General features: G+C 47.5%; 2 protein-coding genes across 3 annotated transcripts; one reads left to right on the forward strand and one right to left on the reverse strand.

Annotated features, from left to right (window-relative positions):
* The first annotated feature begins 424 nt into the window (after positions 1 to 424).
* LOC119361181 lies at positions 425 to 6,439 on the forward strand. Its single transcript, XM_037626514.1, has 5 exons — positions 425 to 800; positions 1,586 to 1,886; positions 2,022 to 2,264; positions 2,377 to 3,662; positions 4,008 to 6,439. Exons 1-5 carry the CDS (start codon positions 425 to 427, stop codon positions 6,437 to 6,439), a joined length of 4,638 nt encoding a protein of 1,545 aa, XP_037482411.1.
* Positions 6,440 to 8,900: 2,461 nt separating this feature from the next.
* Positions 8,901 to 10,990, reverse strand: LOC119365710 (transcription factor GTE2-like). Of its 2 annotated transcripts, none has more exons than XM_037631356.1 (3): positions 9,709 to 10,990; positions 9,443 to 9,605; positions 8,901 to 9,337 (listed from the first exon to the last, which is right to left on the reverse strand). In XM_037631356.1, the coding sequence occupies exons 1-3, from the start codon at positions 10,867 to 10,869 to the stop codon at positions 9,273 to 9,275; spliced, it is 1,389 nt and encodes a 462-aa protein (XP_037487253.1). In that variant the 5' UTR covers positions 10,870 to 10,990; the 3' UTR covers positions 8,901 to 9,272. The 2 variants fall into 2 exon arrangements, with proteins under 2 accessions (XP_037487253.1, XP_037487252.1); XM_037631355.1 differs by having other exon boundaries at positions 9,440 to 9,605; positions 9,709 to 10,986.
* Positions 10,991 to 22,817: the final 11,827 nt, after the last annotated feature.

Genomic DNA, 22,817 nt, shown 5'->3' on the forward strand with positions numbered 1-22,817 from the left:
GGAAAAAACACACACCAGTTGTAGAGGAAGCAGAGGGGAACAAAAACTCGTCCGTTCGGCCTATTCAATTTCACTAAAAAATGGGCCGAACTTGTAGCAACCTACTAATTCAACGGGACTAGCCTGGCCCAAACTTTTGAATATCGCTACAGGCCGAACTCAGGCAGCCCATAAAGTTTTGTGTGCTCCATGATCATCGACTGAAGTTACTCAAAAAAATTGTCTCAAAAAAAAGTTACTCAAAAAAAAATGATCATCGACTGAAAGCGTGTGTGTTTTCTTGTGCGCGTCCGCGGAGCTTCCCCCTTCCTACCGCATTGTATATTTGTTTCTTCTCTGCTGGGCAGCTCTCCTTTCTCAAACATCCCTGACTCCTTGCATTTTCCTCCGTTGACCATCGCTGGGACTGCTTCTTCTGGATCTGATGGAGGCCGCGATTGCATGGCTGGTGCAGACCATCCTTGCAACCCTCCTGATGGACAAGATGGAGGAGTGGATTCACCAAGTCGGGTTTGGCGACGACGTCGAGAGGCTCCAGTCTGAGGTCGAGAGAGTTGACATGGCGGTAGCTGCTGTGAAGGGGAGGGCGGCCGGAAACAGGCCGCTCTACCGGGCTCTCACTCGTGTCAAGGAACTGCTCTACGACGCCGACGAGGTGGTCGACGAGCTCGACTACTACAGGCTCCAACAGCAGGTGCAAGGAGAAGAAGATACACCTACTGCCGGGCTGCCTGCAGATCCAAGGCTGCTAGTTCCTTCCAACTTTGCTGTCCAACGAGGTACGTCACTACTTCCTGTACGTAGATCCAAGTGCGCTAAACTGCTAACGTGTTAGTAGTTTGATCCTATCTTCCTTATAAAAAACGAAATTAATTATCAGTTGTGTTCATCTGGGGGATGTGTGGGCATGTGGGTGCAGGGAGGAATGGACGCCTAATAGGGGTGAGGCAGCGGCCGTGGGGGGAGTGGGCAGCGGAGATCCGGTACCCCAAGAAAGCGGACCGGATGTTGCTCGGAATCTTCGAAACAGCTGAGCAGGCCGCGAGAACCTACGATGCGGCGGCGCTCCGCTTCAAGGGCACCAAGGCCAAGCTCAACTACCCCGAGGGTTTCCAGGGACGCACCGACCTCGGCTTCAAAGTCACCCGCAGCATACCGGACGGATTACAACAACATCGCCACTACCCCGCCACCATGGAGGCGCCAGCAACGCAGCCGTCGCCGCAACAGCAGCAGGCCGTCCCAGTCCTGCTGCATCCTGACCTCATGCGGCACGAACTGCCGCCTCAGGGCGCCGGCAGCTCCAGGGGCGCTGTCAACCTGCCCTTCGGCGCCATGTCGGCCCCGTCCACGTCGTCCTCGTCATCGCCGCACATGCTCGTCCCTCCGCTTGCGTCCGAGGACCATACAATGAGAAGAACTGTAAGTGTAGAAGAGGAAGCTAACGACACACATGACGGAGTGACGGCGCGCGCACAATCTGGCAAGTTTGTGAACAGTTTTTACGGTTTTGCAAGTGCGTGTGCATTCTTTACTTTATCTGAATCTGGTCAAAGGACGACCCTTTTTCTTTTTCTTTTGGCAGTTGCAAGGAACAACGCCGAATGTATGCACGGTGCAGACAGGGTCGATGAGATATCAAGGGGCGATGCTGACACACCGAGTAACATTGTTGGCAAATTGCGGTCCGTCGTATGGGAACACTTTACGATCACAGAAAAAGATAATGGAAAACCGCTCAAAGCAGTATGTAGACACTGTGGCAATGAGTTTAAGTGTGATACAAAGACCAACGGTACATCGTCTATGAAAAAACATTTGGAGAACGAGCATGCCGTGACCTTTACCAAGAAACCTCCTAGAGGGCGTCCACCAAACCCTTCAAGGTACCCTCCCAAAAGAGAATTGGGCATATACCTTGCATGAGCATATTTTTAGAAACTCGTTAATACACATCTGCTTCGGGAGCCCGATAATTGTGGTCCTAATAGCCAACCTAATGTCTCATTTTCTTACTGCAGCACTAGTGAGCCTATCTTAATCGGCAACTCGTCCAGGACAAAAGGAAAGAGACGATGGTCCAAGGCATGGCAACTTTTTGATATCATAGAAGAAGAAAACGGAGAGCCTATCAAAGCAATATGTAAATATTGTCCAACAAAGATCAAGTGTGGACCAATGTGTGGGACAGCTGGTATGCTCAACCATAACAAGATTTGTAAGAACAAACCTGGACCATATGACCAGTCACCAAACCCATCAAGGTAGCTAATGAATCTATACCTTGCATCGACACATTTTTACAAGTCATTTAATTAAGAGGTCTCACCGTGGTTCTAGTAGCCAATTCACGGTTTCTTACATTAATTGCTGCAGCACGGGTGATGCTACTGCACATGTGAAGCCTTCATCTAGCAGAAAAAGGAGGAGACCCGAATCAACACAAATGACCGCGCCTAACACCGCGACTGGTTGGGACAAGGTCGAGATATCCAATAGGATACAAAACATAACTAGTGAGCTACAAGGCATCCAACTGGAAGTGCCTAAGGCTTTCTATCCATGTGGATCAAGCTTATCTTCAAATTCAGATCACCACCAGAGTACAATCTCAGATCAGCGCCTAAAGACATCAAGTCTTGTTCAAAAGAAAGTGTATGGGAGAGATGTAGAAAAGAACTCCATCGTGAAGTTGGTGAGGGCAAAAAACAAATCTCACGGTGTAACTATTTTGCCTATTGTAGGGATTGCGGGCGTTGGAAAGACAACTCTCGCTCAACTTGTATACAATGATCCATATAGTGAAAGTCAATTTGATCACAAGATATGGGTTTGGGTGTCTCACAACTTTGATGGCATGAGGCTCACAAGAGAAATGTTGACCTCTGTTTCTCAACAAAGGCATGAAGGAATAGACTGCTTTGTGAAGCTTCAGGAGATCTTAAAAAGTCATATCAAATCAAAGAGGGTTTTACTAATTTTAGATGACGTCTGGGATGACAAGGATGATTGCCGCTTGAACCAACTAATGGCTCCTTTTAAGAATGATAGTGATAATGGCAATGTGATTCTTGTGACAACTAGAAAACTTTCTGCTGCAAAAATGATTGGAACAACGGAGCCAATTAAGTTAGGTGCTTTAGAAAAGGATGACCTCTGGTTATTGTTCAAATCATGTGCATTTGGTGATGAAAACTATGACTGTCTTGGAAATATTAGCACAATTGGACGACAAATAGCAGAGAAGTTAGAAGGCAACCCGTTGGTAGCAGTAACTACAGGGGCACTATTAAGAGGTCATCTTACCGTTGATCATTGGAGTAACATTCTCAAGAAAGAAAGTTGGAAATCACTGGGACTCAATGGAGGCATCATGCCTGCTTTGAAGCTTAGTTATGATGAGTTGCCACACCATTTACAACAATGTCTCTCACATTGTTCTATATTTCCCAAAAAATATAGGTTTCTTGGTAAGGATTTAGTCTATATTTGGATTTCTCAGGGATTCGTGGATCGCACCCATTTAAGTGAGAGATTGGAGGAGGCAGGATTGGAATATTTGAATGATTTGATGAGCCTGGGATTCTTTCAGCAAGTTGAAGACCAGCAGGATGAAGATGGGGATGAGGATGAGGAAGAAGAATCCTCTCTAGGCAGTCAAATTCGGTACTCTATGTGTGGTCTCATGCATGATTTTGCCAAGATGGTTTCAAGGACTGAATGTGCAACTATAGATGGTCTACACTGCAAAATGCTGCCAAATATACGTCATTTGGCGATAGTAACTGATTCTGCATACAACAAAGATTGGTATGGGAACATTCCTCGTAATGAGAATTTTGAAGAAAATCTGAGAAACACGGTTACATCGGTCAGCAAATTGAGGACGCTGGTTTTAGTTGGGCACTATGACTCTTTCTTCATAGAATTGTTCCAAACTATATTCCGAAAGGCACATAATTTACGCCTGCTGCAAGTGTATGCAACATCCACTGGTTTTAACTCCTTTTGTTGTGTTTTGGCAAATCCTTTGCATCTACGTTATCTAAAACTTGAGTTGCACGGGGTTGTGCCACAAGTTTTGAGTAAGTCCTTTCATCTTCAAGTATTAGATGTTGGCTCAGACATGAATACTTCTGTACCCAATGGCATGCATAATCTTGTCAGCCTGCGCCATCTTATTGCACGCAACAGAGTGCCCTCTTCAATTGCTAGCATTGGCATCATGGCATCTCTTCAGGAGCTACATGATTTTGAGGTTCGAAATGCTAGCGGCTTTGAGATAACACAACTCCAATCCATGAACGAGCTTGTACAACTTGGGGTGTCTCAACTTGATAATGTTAAAACTCGGGATGACGCTTATAGGGCAGGACTAAGAAACAAAGAACACTTAGAAGAGCTTCATTTGTCCTGGAAGTATGCACTGTTAGAAAATGAATATAGCAGTGAAAAGGCAAGAGAAGTTCTTGAGGGTCTTGAACCACATATGGGTTTAAAGCATCTACAAATATCTAAGTATAATGGTACTACTTCACCAACTTGGCTTGCCAACAAAATCTCGGTTACCTCCTTGCAGACACTTCATCTTGATGATTGTCGTGGATGGAGAATACTTCCATCTCTGGGAAGTCTTCCATTTCTTACAAAGCTGAAGTTGAGCACCATGTGTGAAGTAATAGAAGTATTACTTCCTTCACTAGAGGACTTGGTACTAATTAACATGCCAAAGTTAGAGAGATGCTCAAGCACTTCTGTGGAGGGTTTGAGCTCTAACTTGAGGGTGCTGCAGATCGAGCATTGCAAAGCACTAACGTCATTTGATCTGCTTGAGAATAATGATAAATTCAAAATCGAGCAGAGCTCGTGGTTGGCTGGTCTTAGGAAATTAATTTTGTATGATTGCCCTCGTTTGAAAGTGTTGAACCCTCTTCCACCTTCAACAACATGTTCCGAGTTACTCATCAGTGGAGTTTCAATACTTCCGAGTATGAAGGGATCATCAAGTGATAATTTACGTATTGGGCTCATTAATGAGTCTATAATCTATGGCAGTATTGATGGATACGCTGATGAGTCGAGGATAATGGATGACAAAATTTTTGCGTTCCATAATCTTAGAAACCTCAAATCGATGGTGATATTTGGTTGCCAAAATTTAAGGTCATTTTCATTTGAAGATTTTAGTCATCTCAGCTCTTTAAAGAATTTGGAAATATCAATGTGCAAGGAACTTTTCTCTTCAGATGTGATGCCAGAGCATACCCTTCAAAATGTGGCAACCACGAAATGCAGGGCCTTCCCATCTCTTGAAAGTCTCAGTATTAGGTCATGTGGAATAACAGGGAAGTGGGTATCTTTGATGCTCCAACATGCGTGGATCCTTGAGGAATTGAGTTTGGAAGATTGCCTACACACAACAATAATACAATTGCCGACGGAAGAGGAAGAAAACAGTCTATCAGATCTTATCTCAGCCAGGGAGGACTCATCATCAGGAGATCAAGACACATTGACCTGGTTAGCTCGAGATAGACTCTTGCACATTCCATCAAATATCACCTCCTCTCTCAAGTGGTTAACCATTTGGAAGTGCCGTGGTGTAACATTTAATGGGAGTGAGAAAGGTTTCTCCAGATTTACCTCCCTTAAGGAGCTACAAATTAGGGGATGCCCCGAGCTAGTCTTGCATTTGGTGGATAAAGATGGAACTTATTACTGCACGAACGGAAGATGGTTCCTCCCATCATCACTTGAGGTACTGGGCATCGACAACTATTTCCAAGAAAAGCTTCAACCCTGCTTTCTGAATGATCTCACCAGCCTTAAAAGGTTATCCGTCTCGTCCAGGCCATGGTTGAAATCTCTACAGCTGCACTCATGCACAGCACTAGAAGAGTTGAAAGTCATTCAGTGTGAATCGCTCACGACACTAGAGGGCTTGCAATTCCTTGGCACCCTCAGGCATTTGACAGTATACGACTGCCCTGGCATGTCTACCTGTTTGAAGAGCCTTTCATGGCGCTACGGGCTATGCTCTCGGCTGGAAACGCTCGGAATTGGTGATCCATCAGTCCTTACCACATCATTCTGCAAGCTCCTCACATCGCTGCAATGCCTAAAATTATATCATTTTGGGTGGGAAGTAACGAGGCTAACCGATAACCAAGAGATAGCCCTTGTGTTCCTCAAGTCCCTGCAAGAGCTCCACTTTTTGTGCTGTTATGATCTAGTAGATCTTCCTGCGGGGCTGCACAACCTTCCTTCCCTCAAGAAGTTGAAAATAGACACTTGTCCGCGCGTCTCAAGGCTGCCGAAAACAGGTCTCCCACTTCCGCTGGAAGAACTGGAAATCGAGTTTTGCAGCAAGAAGCTGGCTGATCAATGCAGGCTGCTAGAAACAAGCAAGCTAAAAGTCAAAATTAGTCTATGCTCTTGAATTGGTTACTGGACGCCATGTTAAGCACATGTTTCTACACATACAACAATAATTATTGCTAGATTGCTTTTGAGGAAATATCCCGCCATATACCCTCATAAATGTGAAGTGTGATCATTCCGGAATGAATACATCTAGTGACAGGTAAACCGGCATGTTTTGTTGTTCGTTATTCATCTGATCATGTCAACTAAAGATAGTTAATGTTCTTCCTTTTTTGAGGTGTGATTAATTTTCATTTCCTCGACTGCAGGGTGCAGAGATAACTACTGGAGATAAATCCGAAGGTGTCTTATGTTGTTTATTAAACAAGTTGGTTACTTGGTCTTATGTTGTTTATTACACAAGTTGGTTACTTGGTTTAACGCAGGCATTCCTTGCTACACCATGCACATATGCTCTGCAGCTAGAATAATGCATATCAGAGATCGGAATACTGGCAACAAGATGAGACGGATATGCTGGGTTTGATTAAATTCATGTCTTGTTCTAATGATCATTCAGAAGTCAAATGGCTCAGCAGATAACTATTATGTTCATATTATTTCAGGTGGGGAAGCACCCCCCCCCCCTCCCCCCGCGGTGACGTTCCAAAAAAATAAAAATAAAATATTATTTAATTTGAATACGTAAGCCTGCAACCTGGTGTGTCGTCTTCAATTACTAGCTTCCTTTGTGGTGATAATGAGTGATGCAGACATGACGGCATGCGTATGTGCTATGCTATCTTGGTGCATCCTAACAAGCTCATTTCTTCACATATTTTTGCCTTTGTGATGCTTCAACTATCAAACTGTTCTTGTATCGTCACACAATTTGCTCCAGGTCTTTAGTCGTTCTATCGGTGGTTGTTTGTTTTGCAGACTTGCGGTTGTCATTTTCTTTAAGCTTACCCGATATTTTGCTGGAGCCATGGTTGGGAATGTGCGACACAAATAAAATTTCATGAAAAAGAAGTAAAGGCAAGGATTAGTTACCCGAGTGCACGATTAGATCAGAGAAGAACAAGCATCAACTCATTGTTTCAATTTGTGGAGAAGAAACTTATCACCTCATCTCACACCAGCATTGAAACTGCATCAATCATTTCGACTATTAAGCAATTGCTCAACATTAGCAAGGACACAAAATGTGTTAACAGTGACAAACATAAACAATCTAATTTCCCAGAAATTGCAACAGCTAGCCTGCACCTTTTTTTCCAAAAGAAGCTCACCTGCACCAGGTAGACATTCCCACAGTTATTATCAAGAAATGCCTATAGCAACAGGAAATTGTAAAGTTACAGGATAATAAATATGCCTATAGCAACAGGAAATTATAAAGTTACAGGATAATAAATATGCCAGTTTAAGCTTGACGTATCTGATAATAATATAGTTAAACATTTGTTGAAATCAAAGGTGGGTATAATCTTAGAAAGTCAAGCAACACTACAGGGATGGAAATTCGCATTCAACTCATGTTTGCATGGCTACTGAAATTTATATCATACACATGCCATTCTCATGTCCATATACATCACAAGACAAAGAGGATAGCCATGATTTCAATATTTTCTTACTCCGATGCCATAGTTACGTCGCCCATAAGCATATATAAAACTAGTACACAATAGATGTGCTAGAGAAAACACATCGATACAAAAGCCACCTTCAGATCAGAAGGCCAGATGAACTACCACCACTTTTCACTTATATAGACATAGTCGAGCTGAGCTATCAGATTACCCACAAAGCCAGCCATCCACCAGAGACACTCATGACCTCAGCACCCTTCTCGATCTCCACTGATTAGTAAGTTGCGGTCGGCATCTCATCATCAATATTTACATACTCATCCACCTGCTCAGACACTACAGTGTTCTCAGGATTCTCGCTCTCCTGTAAATAACAAAACAAACAACACCCGTGAGAGTCCAATTTGCATACCCACTAACTGCAAACAAGAACAGCACATGTTGTTTCCTCTACGGCCATTACCAAATCAGCATTGTCAACCAATGTAGGCACAGCACCACTCACAGCTTCAGCTCCAACAGCATCGTTGACCTCAGCAATGTCCCCATTCATCACCACGGCTCGTCAGCTCCTTTTGAGCGCCTTGTTGAACATTTCGACCATGTAAGTAGCAATCCCTGCAAGGAAAAGAAGAACATTCGCAATGGGCAAATTTGCCGCACTGGCAAACACACGCTGTAACTCAGAAATATTTGAATGTAAAATTAACTCAGAAATTTGCACCAGCACACCAAACACATTTTACTGGCACTTCAATTAAATGTTGGGAAAAGCTTACAGCAACAGGAAGTTCTTTTACCCAGTAATAACAAGCCAGTTAAAAATAATACTCTAACTGAAATCAAGGGTATAATTTCAGAAAAGGCGAGAAGCGTCACCAGGACAAAAGAGTCCCAATCAACTCAGGTTTGCTGGTACTGAAATTTTATCGTTCATATACCTTTGAGAAAGATTAAACCATTCTCATATCAATATAAGTCACCAGACAAAGATGAAAACCATGATTTCAACATTTTCTTACTCTGATGTGATAGTTATGTCGCCCATAAGCATTAAGTACACAACAGATGTGCTAGAGAAAACACATCAATACAAAAGCCACCTTCAGATAGAAGGCCAGATGAACTACAACATGACTCGGTACCCTCCACTTTTCACTTCTATAGACATAGTCGAGCTGAGCTATCAGATTACCCACAAAGCCAGCCATCCACTAGGAACTAAGTTAACTAAATGCAAGCAGACATGGACATCCCAGAAATAAGTACTCACATCCTCCACCTACTCAAATCCTACTGTCAGAACAATCTCCTCTAAACAAGAGAACGAGCATCGCCAGCTTCTGAGGCGCTGTCCCCTGAGCTCCCTGATCCTGTACCTGTAAAGAAAATTGAATGGGAAACATTGTAGGAAGTTTAATTCATGAGAATAAACAATGCTTCTCAAAAAGGAAAATAATAAACAGTAGGTTCGACAGTACCACTGGATGATGAAGAACCACTTCCCGAACCACCAGAGACACTCGTGGCCTCAGCGCCCTTCTCGATTTCCACTGATTGGTAAGTTGCGGTTGGCATCTCATCATCAATATCTACATACTCATCCACCTGCTCAGGCACTACAGTGTTCTCAGGATTCTCGCTCTCCTGTAAATAACAAAACAAACAACACCCGTGAGAGTCCAATTTGCATATCCACTAACTGCAAAAAAACAAAAACAACACATGCTGTTTCCTCTACGGACATTACCACATCAGCATGATCAACCAAAATAGGCACAGCGCCATTCACAACTCCAGCTCCATCAGCATTGTTGACATCAGCAATATCCCCATTTATCATTGCAGCTCGTCGGCTCTTTTTGAGAGCCTTGTTGAAGTTATTGACAAATCGATCAAGCTCCCACTGCGTCTCGATGTCCATTTCATCGATATCCAGCTCAATCTCATCCCCAAGCAGCTCCGGGTTATTGACATTCCTCTTGCGCACAATCTGCAGCACACTATGCATCTTCTCTTCAGGCAGGCTCTCTAGCCCCGCCCTAAGCATGTTCTTCTCCTCCAAGCTCATCTGCCTCTTGTTCAGCTCCCTCGCCTTGGGTTTGGGCATCCTCACCGCCCTCGGCTTGACCTGTGCTGGGAGTGGGACCACCGGAGGTGGCAGTTCCGCTGACACTGGCACTGGCACCGGCACCGGTGGTGGAAGGCGCCTGCATTCCTCCTCGAACCAAGAGACGGCCGCTGCGTACATCTTCTCGAACAAGGCGAGGAGGTCGCCGGCGAAGGTGTGGACGGTGTGCCCCGCCGGGTTGTAGCGCAGCGCGTTGGAGAAGGTGAGGCGGACGTCGGCGGCGAAGGCGTCGTGCGAGGGGTAGTTCCTGGCGGCGAGGTTGGCCTTGACGGTGCCGAGGTCCATGGGGCTCTTGATGACGGCGTGGTAGTCGTGGAGGCCCAGGGTCTCGACCTCGACGGGCGCGTTGAACCAGATGCTCCGCTTGTCCTTGCGCAGCTTGGACAGGATCTGCGCGCACCGCTTCCGCATCGCCGCCCGCAGCTTCGGCGGGGGCGCGGGGAGGCCGTCATCCCTCGGCTGGCCCCGCCGCGGCTGCTGCTGCTGCTGCTCGAGCTCCAGCTGCCACGCGTCGATGCGGGAGAGGAGGGCGCGGACCTGGCCGAGCTCGCCGGCGAGGCGCTCCCGGAGCGCGCCGGCCTCGCGGTGCGTCAGCCCCGACGGCCGGAACGTGACGTAGCCGACCCCCGGCGAGGCCAGCGGGTGGTGCGTCCTCGAGCCGTCGGCGGGCGGGAGGGCGCGGTGGCCGGGGTTAGGGCTCGGGGCGGGCGCGAGATGGCCGCGATTGTCCCCCCAGTGGTGGCTCTGCGCGCGCCGGCCGGCGATGAGCGCGGAGGCCATGGCCGCCGGTGCCGGAATCGGTGGTGGGCTCTGCCAGTCGGATCCGGTCCCCGTCCCCGTCCCCGAGAGCGCACGGCACGGCAGCCGAGGAGGGGGGGAGGAGATTTTTTTTCCGCTGCGAGGCTGGTGGATCCGCCCGGCGGTGGGGAAGGAAGCATCCACGCCGTTAGTTGCCTTCTGGACGGCCCGGATTCGGCCCGAGGCGGGGCAACGGAGGGAGAGGGTGGACGGCGGGGATCTCTGACACGTGGGGCGCGCGCGCTGGGTGGCCCGCGGGCCCGGGCCGGCAGCGGGACGTGAAGCGGGTGGACCGGAATGCGGGCCTCCGCGGGAACTTTGACTTGCACGGCTCTCTCTGGCGCGAACCAATTGCTTCCGCGCCTCCTACGTACAGGAATCTAGTCCAGTGAAGCAAATTTACCTTGCATTGCTTTTTCTTTTGGTAAGATTATTTGCCTTGCATTGTTTCTGGGCCGACGTACAGGGATGTGAAGTTTGGGATGGATGCTGCTGCATTTCACGTCCTGATACGGGAGGACACGGGCAGCAAATGCTGATAAGTGATGTTCATATCACCATATGGGAGCTAGTGCACCTTCTGCTGCCAGTGCCATGCGTCCCCCCATGTTCCATCGCTTTCGAATCTATGCCTTTATATGCGGCGGAGGCAAAGAGCGCGGGCGACGTTACGTTTGGGGGGAGCCACCATGTGCCCCAGCCCAACCCCGTCCCGTCCCGTCCGGTGTGGCAAAAAAGCATGATTTGATCCGCGGAGTGCTTCGGCCGTCTTGAATGCCGGCCTGCCCGTGGGCTGTGACCGCTTTCCTTTTGCTTGTACGGCAGAACCGACGCGATCCGTGCGGACTGTGCGTCGTCTCTTTTGTGGTTGCGGCATTCACGAACCGTCACCGTGCGTGACGGATTGTAGCAGCTGGAGTCTGGAGAGGTGGGCGCGGCTGGTGTGACGTCGTGAAACTTTTTGGCGCGGCTGGCTGCTGACTACGGCTGCGGGGCAGTGAAGCCCGCGCGTGTGGTCTGTGGAGTGGACTGTGGTGCCGCTGCCACAGGCCGATCCACGCTGGGAGTCGGCGCAGAGCGGCGTCGAGGCTGAGTGATGCACGCGCCCTGCCTCGGGCGAGATCGCGCGCATTGGCAGCGCACGGGGAATACGTGCCGCGCGACAAGGGCGCGGGGCGCGGGGCGCGCGTGCACTGCGTCTGCGTGTGGTGTGCATAATTAGACCATCTCCAGCCGTTTGGCCCACCAGGAGGCGCTAAAAATCACTCCATGGGGGCACACCGGCGCTAAACCGCGTGCTGGGGCGTGATGCCCCCAGCGCAGCGCCCATGTATTTTTGAAAAATTTAAACACGACACAAACACGGCGCAAATTCAGCGCAAACTTCGTTCAAATTTAAACGTATTTTACAAAAAAGAAAAAAAACTACTAGGCTGCTCCTCGCCGTCTCCCTCGCCGCTCGTCGCCGCCCGCCGCCCACCCTTGCAGTTCTACATGCCGAGGAGGTTATAGAACCGCGTGTAGTCGCCGCCGCCGCCGTCGTCGTCGCCGCCGCCTCCGCCGCCGCCGTCCCTGCTGCATCCCTCCCCCGGTTGGCGCGGCGGGTTGGACGGTCCGGGGGCGTCCTCGTCGTCGTCCCTGTCGAGGATCACGACGCCGCGCTCGTCCTCGCGCCCATGTTTGCGGGCTTCTATCTCCTCCAGGGCCCGGCGCTGCCGGACCATCTCGTCGCGGAGGTAGTCGTCCCGCGCCCACTGTAGGGCGTCCTTGTCGGAGAAGCCGCGCCGGGCTATCTCCTCGTACTCCGCGGGAAGGCCGGGCTCCGGCTTGGGCTCGACGAGGACGAAGCGGCCAGGGGGTGGAGTCGCCGATGCGGACACCGAAGTTGCGGGTGCGCCCGCTGACAGGCGTGTCCTGGGGTTCCGACTTGACGGGGCGGAGGCAGGGAGAGCCGGACGAGCGGCCGGACGAGGAGGAGGACGCCCCGGGCCGCTCCATGCGCCTCGGCGTCCACGAGCTCCCACGTCGGCGAGAGAAGGACGGGGGAGCGGGGTACTCGAGGCGCGGCATGTTGCCGCCCTCGATGTACTCGAGGACGGCCTCCAGCGTGCGGCCGGGCACGCCCCACCACCGGCGCCGCCCCTTGGAGTTGAGCCTGCCGGAGGGCACGACTCCGTTCGTCGCCTCGAGCTGTTCGGCGTGGCGGCGGCGGAAGTATGGCTCCTAGAGCGGGCTGTCTAGGGTGTACCGCGGGCCTTCCCTCGCCGCCCGCGGCAGGGACGCGCGGATACGTGCGATCTCCGCACGCCGCGCCGCCCCGGTGGGTGGTGGTGGCACCGGCACGCCGCCGGCGCTGATCCTCCACGCCCCGGGCACCCGCATGTCCGGCGGGACCGGGTACTCGACCTCGAAAAGGAGGTGAGCCTCGTCCTCGTGAAGATGGTGGCGGCCGAAGCCGTTCGCCGCCGCGCCGTCACCTGGGAAGCGCTCGGCCATTCTTTTGAACTGGAGACGGCGAGAGGAGGGGAAGGAGGAAGGGGGAGAAATGGCGCATCGGCAGTGGAGGCTCTGTGCGTGTCTCCGGCCCGCTGGGGTCGGCTTATATAGGCGGAGGCGCCGCGTAGTACGCGTGGCCGCCGCGTTACGCGTGGCGGGCGAGGGGACGCGCGTCGCCCGGCCTTCACTGTGCCGCCCGTGAGGCATCAATGGAGGCTGACCGGCGCGGCAGCGCGCGCAGCTTTGGCATTGATTCGCCGCGGGAAACGAGGCGATGAGGAAGACGAAGCGGCGAGAAGAGAGGCGAGTCGCTGGCAAGGAGGGCCCGCGGCTCTTTCGCGCCAAAAACGATTCACCCGGCGCCCCCAAGCGCCGCCCAGCGCGTCGGGTTCGGTTTGGGTCCGCCGGCGCCAATTTTTGGCCCGAGCCGGCGAAAACTGGGCCCTTGGGGGCGCGACTGGGCCGATTTTTTGGCGTCGGCGCCCGAAAAATCGCCTGGGGGCCTTGTTGGGGGCGCGGCTGGAGATGCTGTTAGGCTAGCACGAGGCCTTCCATTGGGTTCCAACTTTCAGTAGTGCTGAAACTGGGCGACGTTCCCGTTGACGCATCAGACCATCGACATCATGTTTCAAACTATGACAGAGAAGTCGAAGCTGCGTGCGCCGGGGCCCTACGACAATGATGACTCCATGAGGATGGTTTCAGATTTTCAATGGTCGGTGCACTTCGGAGGTTGTGTTGGACTAGGCCGGTGCGAGGCTTGCAACTTTCTTCTGTGAAGCTCATCAGCAAAATTGAAGCTGCTGTTGGGGAACGTAGTAATTTCAAAAAAATTCCTACGCACATGCAAGATCATGGTGATGCATAGCAACGAGAGGGGAGAGTATTGTCCACGTACCCTCGTAGACCGTAAGCGGAGGCGTTATGACAACGCGGTTGATGTAGTCGTACGTCTTCACGATCCGACCGATCCAAGTACCGAACGTACGGCACCTCCTAGTTCAGCACACGTTCAGCTCGATGACGATCCCCGGACTCCGATCCAGCAAAGTGTCGGGGATGAGTTCCGTCAGCACGACGGCGTGGTGACGATGATGATGTTCTACCGGCGCAGGGCTTCGTCTAAACTCCGCGACGATATGACTGAGGTGGAATATGGTGGAGGGGGCACCGCACACGGCTAAGGAACAATCACGTAGATCAACTTCTGTGTTCTAGGGTGCCCCCCTGCCCCCGTATATAAAGGAGCAAGGGGGGGTGCGGCCGGCCCTAGGAGGAGGCGCGCCGGAGGAGTCCTACTCCCACCAGGAGTAGGACTCTCCCCCTTTCCCTAGTTGGACTAGGACTTGGGGGGAAGGAGGAGATGGGGGAAAGGAAAGGGGGGGGGGGGCGCCGCCCCCCCCTCCTTGTCCTATTCGGACTTCGGGGGAGGGGCGCACGGCTGCCCCTTGGCCCCTTCTCCTCTTCCTCCACTAGGCCCAATAAGGCCCATTAGGTCACCGGGGGGGTCCGGTAACCTCCCGGTACTCCGGTAAAATGCCGATTTCACCCGGAACACTTCCGATATCCAAACATAGGCTTCCAATATATCAATCTTTATGTCTCGACCATTTCGAGACTCCTCGTCATGTCCGTGATCACATCCGGGACTCCGAACAAACTTCGGTACATCAAAACTTATAAACTCATAATAAAACTGTCATCGTAACGTTAAGCGTGCGGACCCTACGGGTTCGAGAACTATGTAGACATGACCTAGAACTATTCTCGGTCAATAACCAATAGCGGAACCTGGATGCCCATATTGGCTCCTACATATTCTACGAAGATCTTTATCGGTCAAACCGCATAACAACATACGTTGTTCCCTTTGTCATCGGTATGTTACTTGCCCGAGATTCGATCGTCGGTATCCAATACCTAGTTCAATCTCGTTACCGGCAAGTCTCTTTACTCGTTATGTAATGCATCATTCCGTAACTAACTCATTAGCTACATTGCTTGCAAGGCTTATAGTGATGTGCATTACCGAGAGGGCCCAGAGATACCTCTCCGACAATCGGAGTGACAAAACCTAATCTCGAAATACGCCAACCCAACATGTACCTTCGGAGACACCTGTAGTACTGCTTTATAATCAACCAGTAACGTTGTGATGTTTGGTAGTACCCAAAGTGTTCCTCCGGTAAACGGGAGTTGCATAATCTCATAGTTACAGGAACATGTATAAGTCATGAAGAAAGCAATAGCAATATACTAAACGATCAAGTGCTAAGCTAACGGAATGGGTCAAGTCAATCACATCATTCTCCTAATGATGTGATCCCGTTAATCAAATGACAACTCATGTCTATGGCTAGGAAACTTAACCATCTTTGATTAACGAGCTAGTCAAGTAGAGGCATACTAGTGATACTATGTTTGTCTATGTATTCACACATGTATCATGTTTCCGGTTAATACAATTCTAGCATGAATAATAAACATTTATCATGAAATAAGGAAATAAATAATAACTTTATTATTGCCTCTAGGGCATATTCCTTTAGTCTCCCACTTGCACTAGAGTCAATAATCTAGTTCACATCGCCATGTGATTTAACACCAATATTCATATATGTATATGATTAACATCCATAGTTCACATTGTCATGTGACCAACACCCAAAGGGTTTAGAGTCAATAATCTAGTTCACATCGCTATGTGATTAACACCCAAAGAGTACTAAGGTGTGATCATGTTTTGCTCGTGAGAGAAGCTTAGTCAACGGGTCTGTCACATTCAGAGCCGTATGTATTTTGCAAATATTCTATGTCTACAATGCTCTGCACAGAGCTACTCTAGTTGATTGCTCCCACTTTCAATATGTATCCAGATTGAGACTTAGAGTCATCTGGATCAGTGCCAAAACTTGTATCGACATAACCTTTTACGACGAACCTTTTTTCACCTCCATAATCGAGAAACATATCCTTATTCCACTAAGGATAATTTTGACCAATGTCCAGTGATCTACTCCTAGATCACTATTGTACTCCCTTGCCAAATTCAGAGCAAGGTATACAATAGGTCTGGTACATAGCATAGCATACTTTATAGAACCTATGACCGAGGCGTAGGGAATGACTTCCATTCTCTTTTTATTTTTTGCCGTGGTCGGGATTTGAGTCTTACTCAATTTCACACCTTTGCAACACATGCAAGAACTCTTTCTTTGACTATTCAATTTTAAACTATTTCAAAATCTTGACAAGGTATGTACTTATTGAAAAACTAATCAAGCGTCTTGATCTATCTCAATAGATTTTGATGCTCAATATGTAAGTAGCTTTACTGAGGTCTTTCTTTTAAAGAACTCCTTTTAAATACTCCTTTATGCTTTCCAGAAAAATTCTACATCATTTCTGATCAACAGTATGTTACTCACATATATTTATCAGAAAGGCGGTAGTGCTCCCACTCACTTTATTGTAAATACAGGCTTCACTGTAAGTCTGTATAAAACTATATGCTTTGATCAACTTATCAAAGCGTATATTTCAACTCTGAGATGATTGCACCAGTCCATAGATGGATCGCTGGAGCTTGCATATTTTGTTAGCACCTTTAGGATTGACAAAACCTTCTGGTTGCATCATATACAACTCTCCTTTAATAAAACCATTAAGGAATGCAGTTTTGACATCCATTTGCCAGATTTCATAAAACGTGGCAATTGCTAACATGATTCGGACAGACTTAAGCGTCGCTACAGTTGAGAAAATCTCATTGTAGTCAACACCTTGAACTTGTCAAAAATCTTTTTGCGATAAGTCGAGCTTTGTAGATAGTAACACTACTATCAGCGTCTGTCTTTCTCTTGAAGATCCATTTATACAATATGACTTGCCGATCATCGGGCAACTCCACCAAAGTCCACACTTTGTTCTTATACATGGATCCCATCTCAGATTTTATGGCCTCAAGCCATTTCGCGGAATCTGGGCTCATCATCGCTTCCTCATAGTTCGTAGGTTTATCATGGTCTAGTAACATGACTTTCAGAACAGGATTACCGTACCACTCTGGTGCGGACCGTACTCTGGAAGACCTATGAGGTTCTGTAGTAACTTGATCAGAAGTTTCATGATCATCATCATTTGCTTCCTCACTAATTGGTTAGGAATCACTGGAACTGATTTCAGTGATGAACTATTTTCCAATTCAGGATAAGGTACAGTTACCTCATCAAGTTCTACTTTCCTCCCACTCACTTCTTTCGAGAGAAAGTCCTTCTCTAGAAAGGATCCATCCTAGCAATGAATAACTTGCCTTCAGATCTGTGATAGAAGGTGTACCCAATAGTTACCTTTGGGTATTCTATGAAGACGCACTTCTCCGATTTGGGTTTGAGCTTATCAAGTTGAAACTTTTTCACATAAGCATCGCGGCCCCAAATTTTAAGAAACGACAACTATGGTTTCTTGCCAAACCACAGTTCATAAGGCGTCGTCTCAACGGATTTCGATGGTGCCCTATTTAAAGTGAATGCAACTGTCTCTAATGCATAACCCCAAAACGATAGTGGTAAATCGGTAAGATACATCATAGATCGCACCATATCTAATAAAGTGCGGTGACGATGTTCGGACACACCATAACGTTGTGGTGTTCCAGGTTGCGTGAGCTGTGAAACTATTCCACATTTTTTTAATTGAAGACCAAACTCGTAACTCAAATATTCGTCTCCGCGATCAGATCGCAGAAATTTTATTTTCTTGTTACGATGATTTTTCCACTTCACTCTGAAATTCTTTGAACCTTTCAACTATTTCAGACTTATGTTTCATCAAGTAGATATACCCATATCCGCTCAAATCATCTTGTGAAGGTCAGAAAATAACGATACTTGCCACGAGCATCAACACTCATTGGATCGCATACATCGGTATGTATTATTTCCAATAAGTCAGTAGCTTGTTCCATTGTTCTGGAGAACGGAGTTTTAGTCATCTTGCCCAAAAGGCACGGTTCGCAAGCATCAAATGATTCATAACCAAGTGATTCCAAAAATCCATCTTTATGGAGTTTCTTCATGCGCTTTACACCGATATGACCCAAACGGCAGTGCCACAAATAAGTTGCACTATCATTATTAACTTTGCATCTTTTGGCATCAATATTATGAATATGTGTATCACTACGATCGAGATCCAACAAACTATGTTCATTGGGTGTATGACCATCGAAGGTCTTATTCATGTAAACAGAATAACAATTATTCTCTAATTTTAAATGAATAACCGTATCGCAATAAACATGATCAAATCATATTCATGCTCAACGCAAACACTAAATAACAATTATTTAGGTTTAACACCAATATCGAAAATATAGGGAGTGTGTGATGATGATCATATCAATCTTGGAACTATTTCCAACACTCATCGTCACTTCCCCTCAACTAGTCTCTGTTTATTATGTAACTCCTGTTTCGAGTTACTAATCTTAGCAACCGAACAAGTATCAAATACTCAGGGGCTACTATAAACACTAGTAAGGCACACATCAAACACCTGTATATGAAATATACCCTTGTTCACTTTGCCATCCTTCTTATCCACCAAATATTTAGGGCATTTCCGCTTCCAGTGACCATTTCCTTTGCAGTGTAAGCACTCAGTTTCAGGCTTTGGTCCAGCTTTGGTCTTCTTCACGGGAGTGACAACTTGTTTGCCATTCTACTTGAAGTTTCCCTTTCTTTCCCTTTGCCCTTTTCTTGAAACTAGTGGTCTTGTCAATCATCAACACTTGATGCTCTTTCTTGATTTCTACCTTCGTCGATTTCAACATCACGAAGAGCTCGGGAATCGTTTTCGTCATCCCTTGCATACTATAGTTCATCACAAAGTTCTAGCAACTTAGTGATGGTGACTAGAGAATTCTATCAATCACTATCTTATCTGGAAGATTAACTCCCACTTGATTCAAGCGATTGAAGTACCCAGACAATCTGAGCACATGCTCACTAGTTGAGCGATTCTCCTCCATCTTTTAGCTATAGAACTTGTTGGAGACTTCATATCTCTCAACTCGGGTATTTGCTTGAAATATTAACTTCAATTCCTGGAACATCTCATATGGTCCATGACGTTCAAAACATCTTTGAAGTCCCGATTCTAAGCCGTTAAGCATGGTGCACTAAACTATCAAGTAGTCATCATATTGAGCTAGCCAAACGTTCATAACGTTTGCATCTGCTCCTGCAATAGGTTTTTCACCTAGCGGTGCATCAAGGACATAATTCTTCTGTGCAACAATGAGGATAATCCTCGGGTCACGGATCCAATCCGCATCATTGCTACTAACATCTTTCAACACAGTTTTCTCTAGGAACATATCAAAATAAATATATGAAAGTAACAACGCGAGCTATTGATCTATAACATAGTTTGGAAAATACTACCAGGACTAAGTTCATGATAATTTAAAGTTCAATTAATCATATTACTTAAGAACTCCCACTTAGACAGACATCTTTCTAGTCATCTAAGTGATCACGTGATCCAAATCAACTAAACCATGTCCGATCATCACGTGAGATGGAGTAGTTTTCAATGGTGAACATCACTATGTTGATCATATCTACTATATGATTCACGTTCGACCTTTCGGTCTCCGTGTTCCGATGCCATATCTGTTATATGCTAGGCTCGTCAAGTTTAACCTGTGTATTCCGCGTGTGCAACTGTTTTGCACCCGTTGTATTTGAACGTAGAGCCTATCACACCCGATCATCACGTGGTGTCTCAGCACGAAGAACTTTCGCAACGGGGCATACTCAGGGAGAACACTTCTTGATAATTTAGTGAGAGATCATCTTAAAATGCTACCGTCAATCAAAGCAAGATAAGATGCATAAAGGATAAACATCACATGCAATCAATATAAGTGATATGATATGGCCATCATCATCTTGTGCTTGTGATCTCCATCTTCGAAGCACCGTCGTGATCACCATCATCACCGGCGCGACACCTTGATCTCCATCGTAGCATCGTTGTCGTTACGCCATCTATTGCTTCTATGACTATCGCTACCGCTTAGTGATAAAGTAAAGCAATTATAGGGCATTTGTATTTCATATAATAAAGCGACAACCATATGGCTCCGGCCAGTTGCCGATAACTTCGGTTACAAAACATGATCATCTCATACAATAAAATATAGCATCACGTCTTGACCATATCACATCACAACATGCCCTGCAAAAACAAGTTAGATGTCCTTTACTTTGTTGTTGCAAATTTTTACGTGGCTGCTACGGGCTTAGCAAGAACCGTTCTTACCTACGCATCAAAACCACAACGATAGTTTGTCAAGTTGGTGCTGTTTTAACCTTCGCAAGGACCGGGCGTAGCCATACTCGATTCAGCTAAAGTGAGAGAGACAGACACCCGCCAGCCACATTTAAGCATGAGTGCTCGTAACGGTGAAACCAGTCTCGCGTAAGCGTACGCGTAATGTCGGTCCGGGCTGCTTCATCTCACAATACCGCCGAACCAAAGTATGACATGCTGGTAAGCAGTATGACTTGTATCGCCCACAACTCACTTGTGTTCTACTCGTGCATATGACATCTACGCATAAAACCAGGCTCTGATACCATTATTGGGGAACGTAGTAATTTCAAAAAAAATCCTACGCACATGCAAGATCATGGTGATGCATAGCAACAAGAGGGGAGAGTATTGTCCACGTACCCTCGTAGACCGTAAGCGGAAGCGTTATGACAACGCGGTTGATGTAGTCGTACGTCTTCACGATCTGACTGATCCAAGTACCGAACGTATGGCACCTCCGAGTTCAGCACATGTTCGGCTCGATGACGATCCCCAGACTCCGATCCAGCAAAGTGTCGGGGATGAGTTCCGTCAGCACTACGGCGTGGTGACGATGATGATGTTCTACCGGCGCAGGGCTTCGCCTAAACTCCGCGACGATATGACCGAGGTGGAATATGGTGGAGGGGGGCACCGCACACGGCTAAGGAACGATCACGTAGATCAACTTGTGTGTTCTAGGGTGCCCCTGCCCCCGTATATAAAGGAGCAGGGGGGGGGGCGGCCGGCCCTAGGAGGAGGCGCGCCGGAGGAGTAGGACTCCCCCCTTTCCCTAGTTGGACTAGGACTTGGGGGGAAGGAGGAGAGGGGGGAAAGGAAAGGGGGGGGGCGCCCCCCTCCTTATCCTATTCGGACTTGGGGGGGGCGCGGCTGCCCCTTGGCCCCTTCTCCTCTTCCTCCACTAGGCCCAGTAAGGCCCATTAGGTCACCGGGGGGTTCCGGTAACCTCCTAGTACTCCGGTAAAATGCCGATTTCACCCGGAACACTTCTAATGTCCAAACATAGGCTTCCAATATATCAATCTTTATGTATCGACCATTTCGAGACTCCTCGTCATGTCCGTGATCATATCCGGGACTCCGAACAAATTTCGGTACATCAAAACTTATAAACTCATAATAAAACTGTCATCGTAACGTTAAGCGTGCGGACCCTACGGGTTCGAGAACTATGTAGACATGACCTAGAACTATTCTGGGTCAATAACCAATAGCGGAACCTGGATGCCCATATTGGCTCCTACATATTCTATGAAGATCTTTATCGGTCAAACCGCATAACAACATACGTTGTTCCCTTTGTCATCGGTATGTTACTTGCCGGAGATTCGATCGTCGGTATCCAATACCTAGTTCAATCTCGTTACCGGCAAGTCTCTTTACTCGTTACGTAATGCATCATTCCGTAACTAACTCATTAGCTACATTGCTTGCAAGGCTTATAGTGATGTGCATTACCGAGAGGGCCCAGAGATACCTCTCCGACAATCGGAGTGACAAAACCTAATCTCGAAATACGCCAACCCAACATGTACCTTCGGAGACACCTGTAGTACTCCTTTATAATCACCTAGTTACGTTGTGACGTTTGGTAGTACCCAAAGTGTTCCTCCGATAAACGGGAGTTGCATAATCTTATAGTTACAGGTACATGTATAAGTCATGAAGAAAGCAATAGCAATATACTAAACGATCAAGTGCTAAGCTAACAGAATGGGTCAAGTCAATCACATCATTCTCCTAATGATGTGATCCCGTTAATCAAATGACAACTCATGTCTATGGCTAGGAAACTTAACCATCCTTGATTAACAAGCTAGTCAAGTAGAGGCATACTAGTGACACTATGTTTGTCTATGTATTCACACATGTATCATGTTTCCGGTTAATACAATTCTAGCATGAATAATAAACATTTATCATGAAATAAGAAAATAAATAATAACTTTATTATTGCCTCTAGGGCATATTTCCTTCGGCTGCCTTGTTCTCGACGCTTGTGGCCGATTGTTTGGTAGGTGGTCGACAAGATTTTCGTGTTTCGTTCGTTC

The sequence above is a fragment of the Triticum dicoccoides genome, chromosome 2B, assembly GCF_002162155.2.
Source record: "Triticum dicoccoides isolate Atlit2015 ecotype Zavitan chromosome 2B, WEW_v2.0, whole genome shotgun sequence".
Taxonomy (NCBI): domain Eukaryota; kingdom Viridiplantae; phylum Streptophyta; class Magnoliopsida; order Poales; family Poaceae; genus Triticum; species Triticum dicoccoides.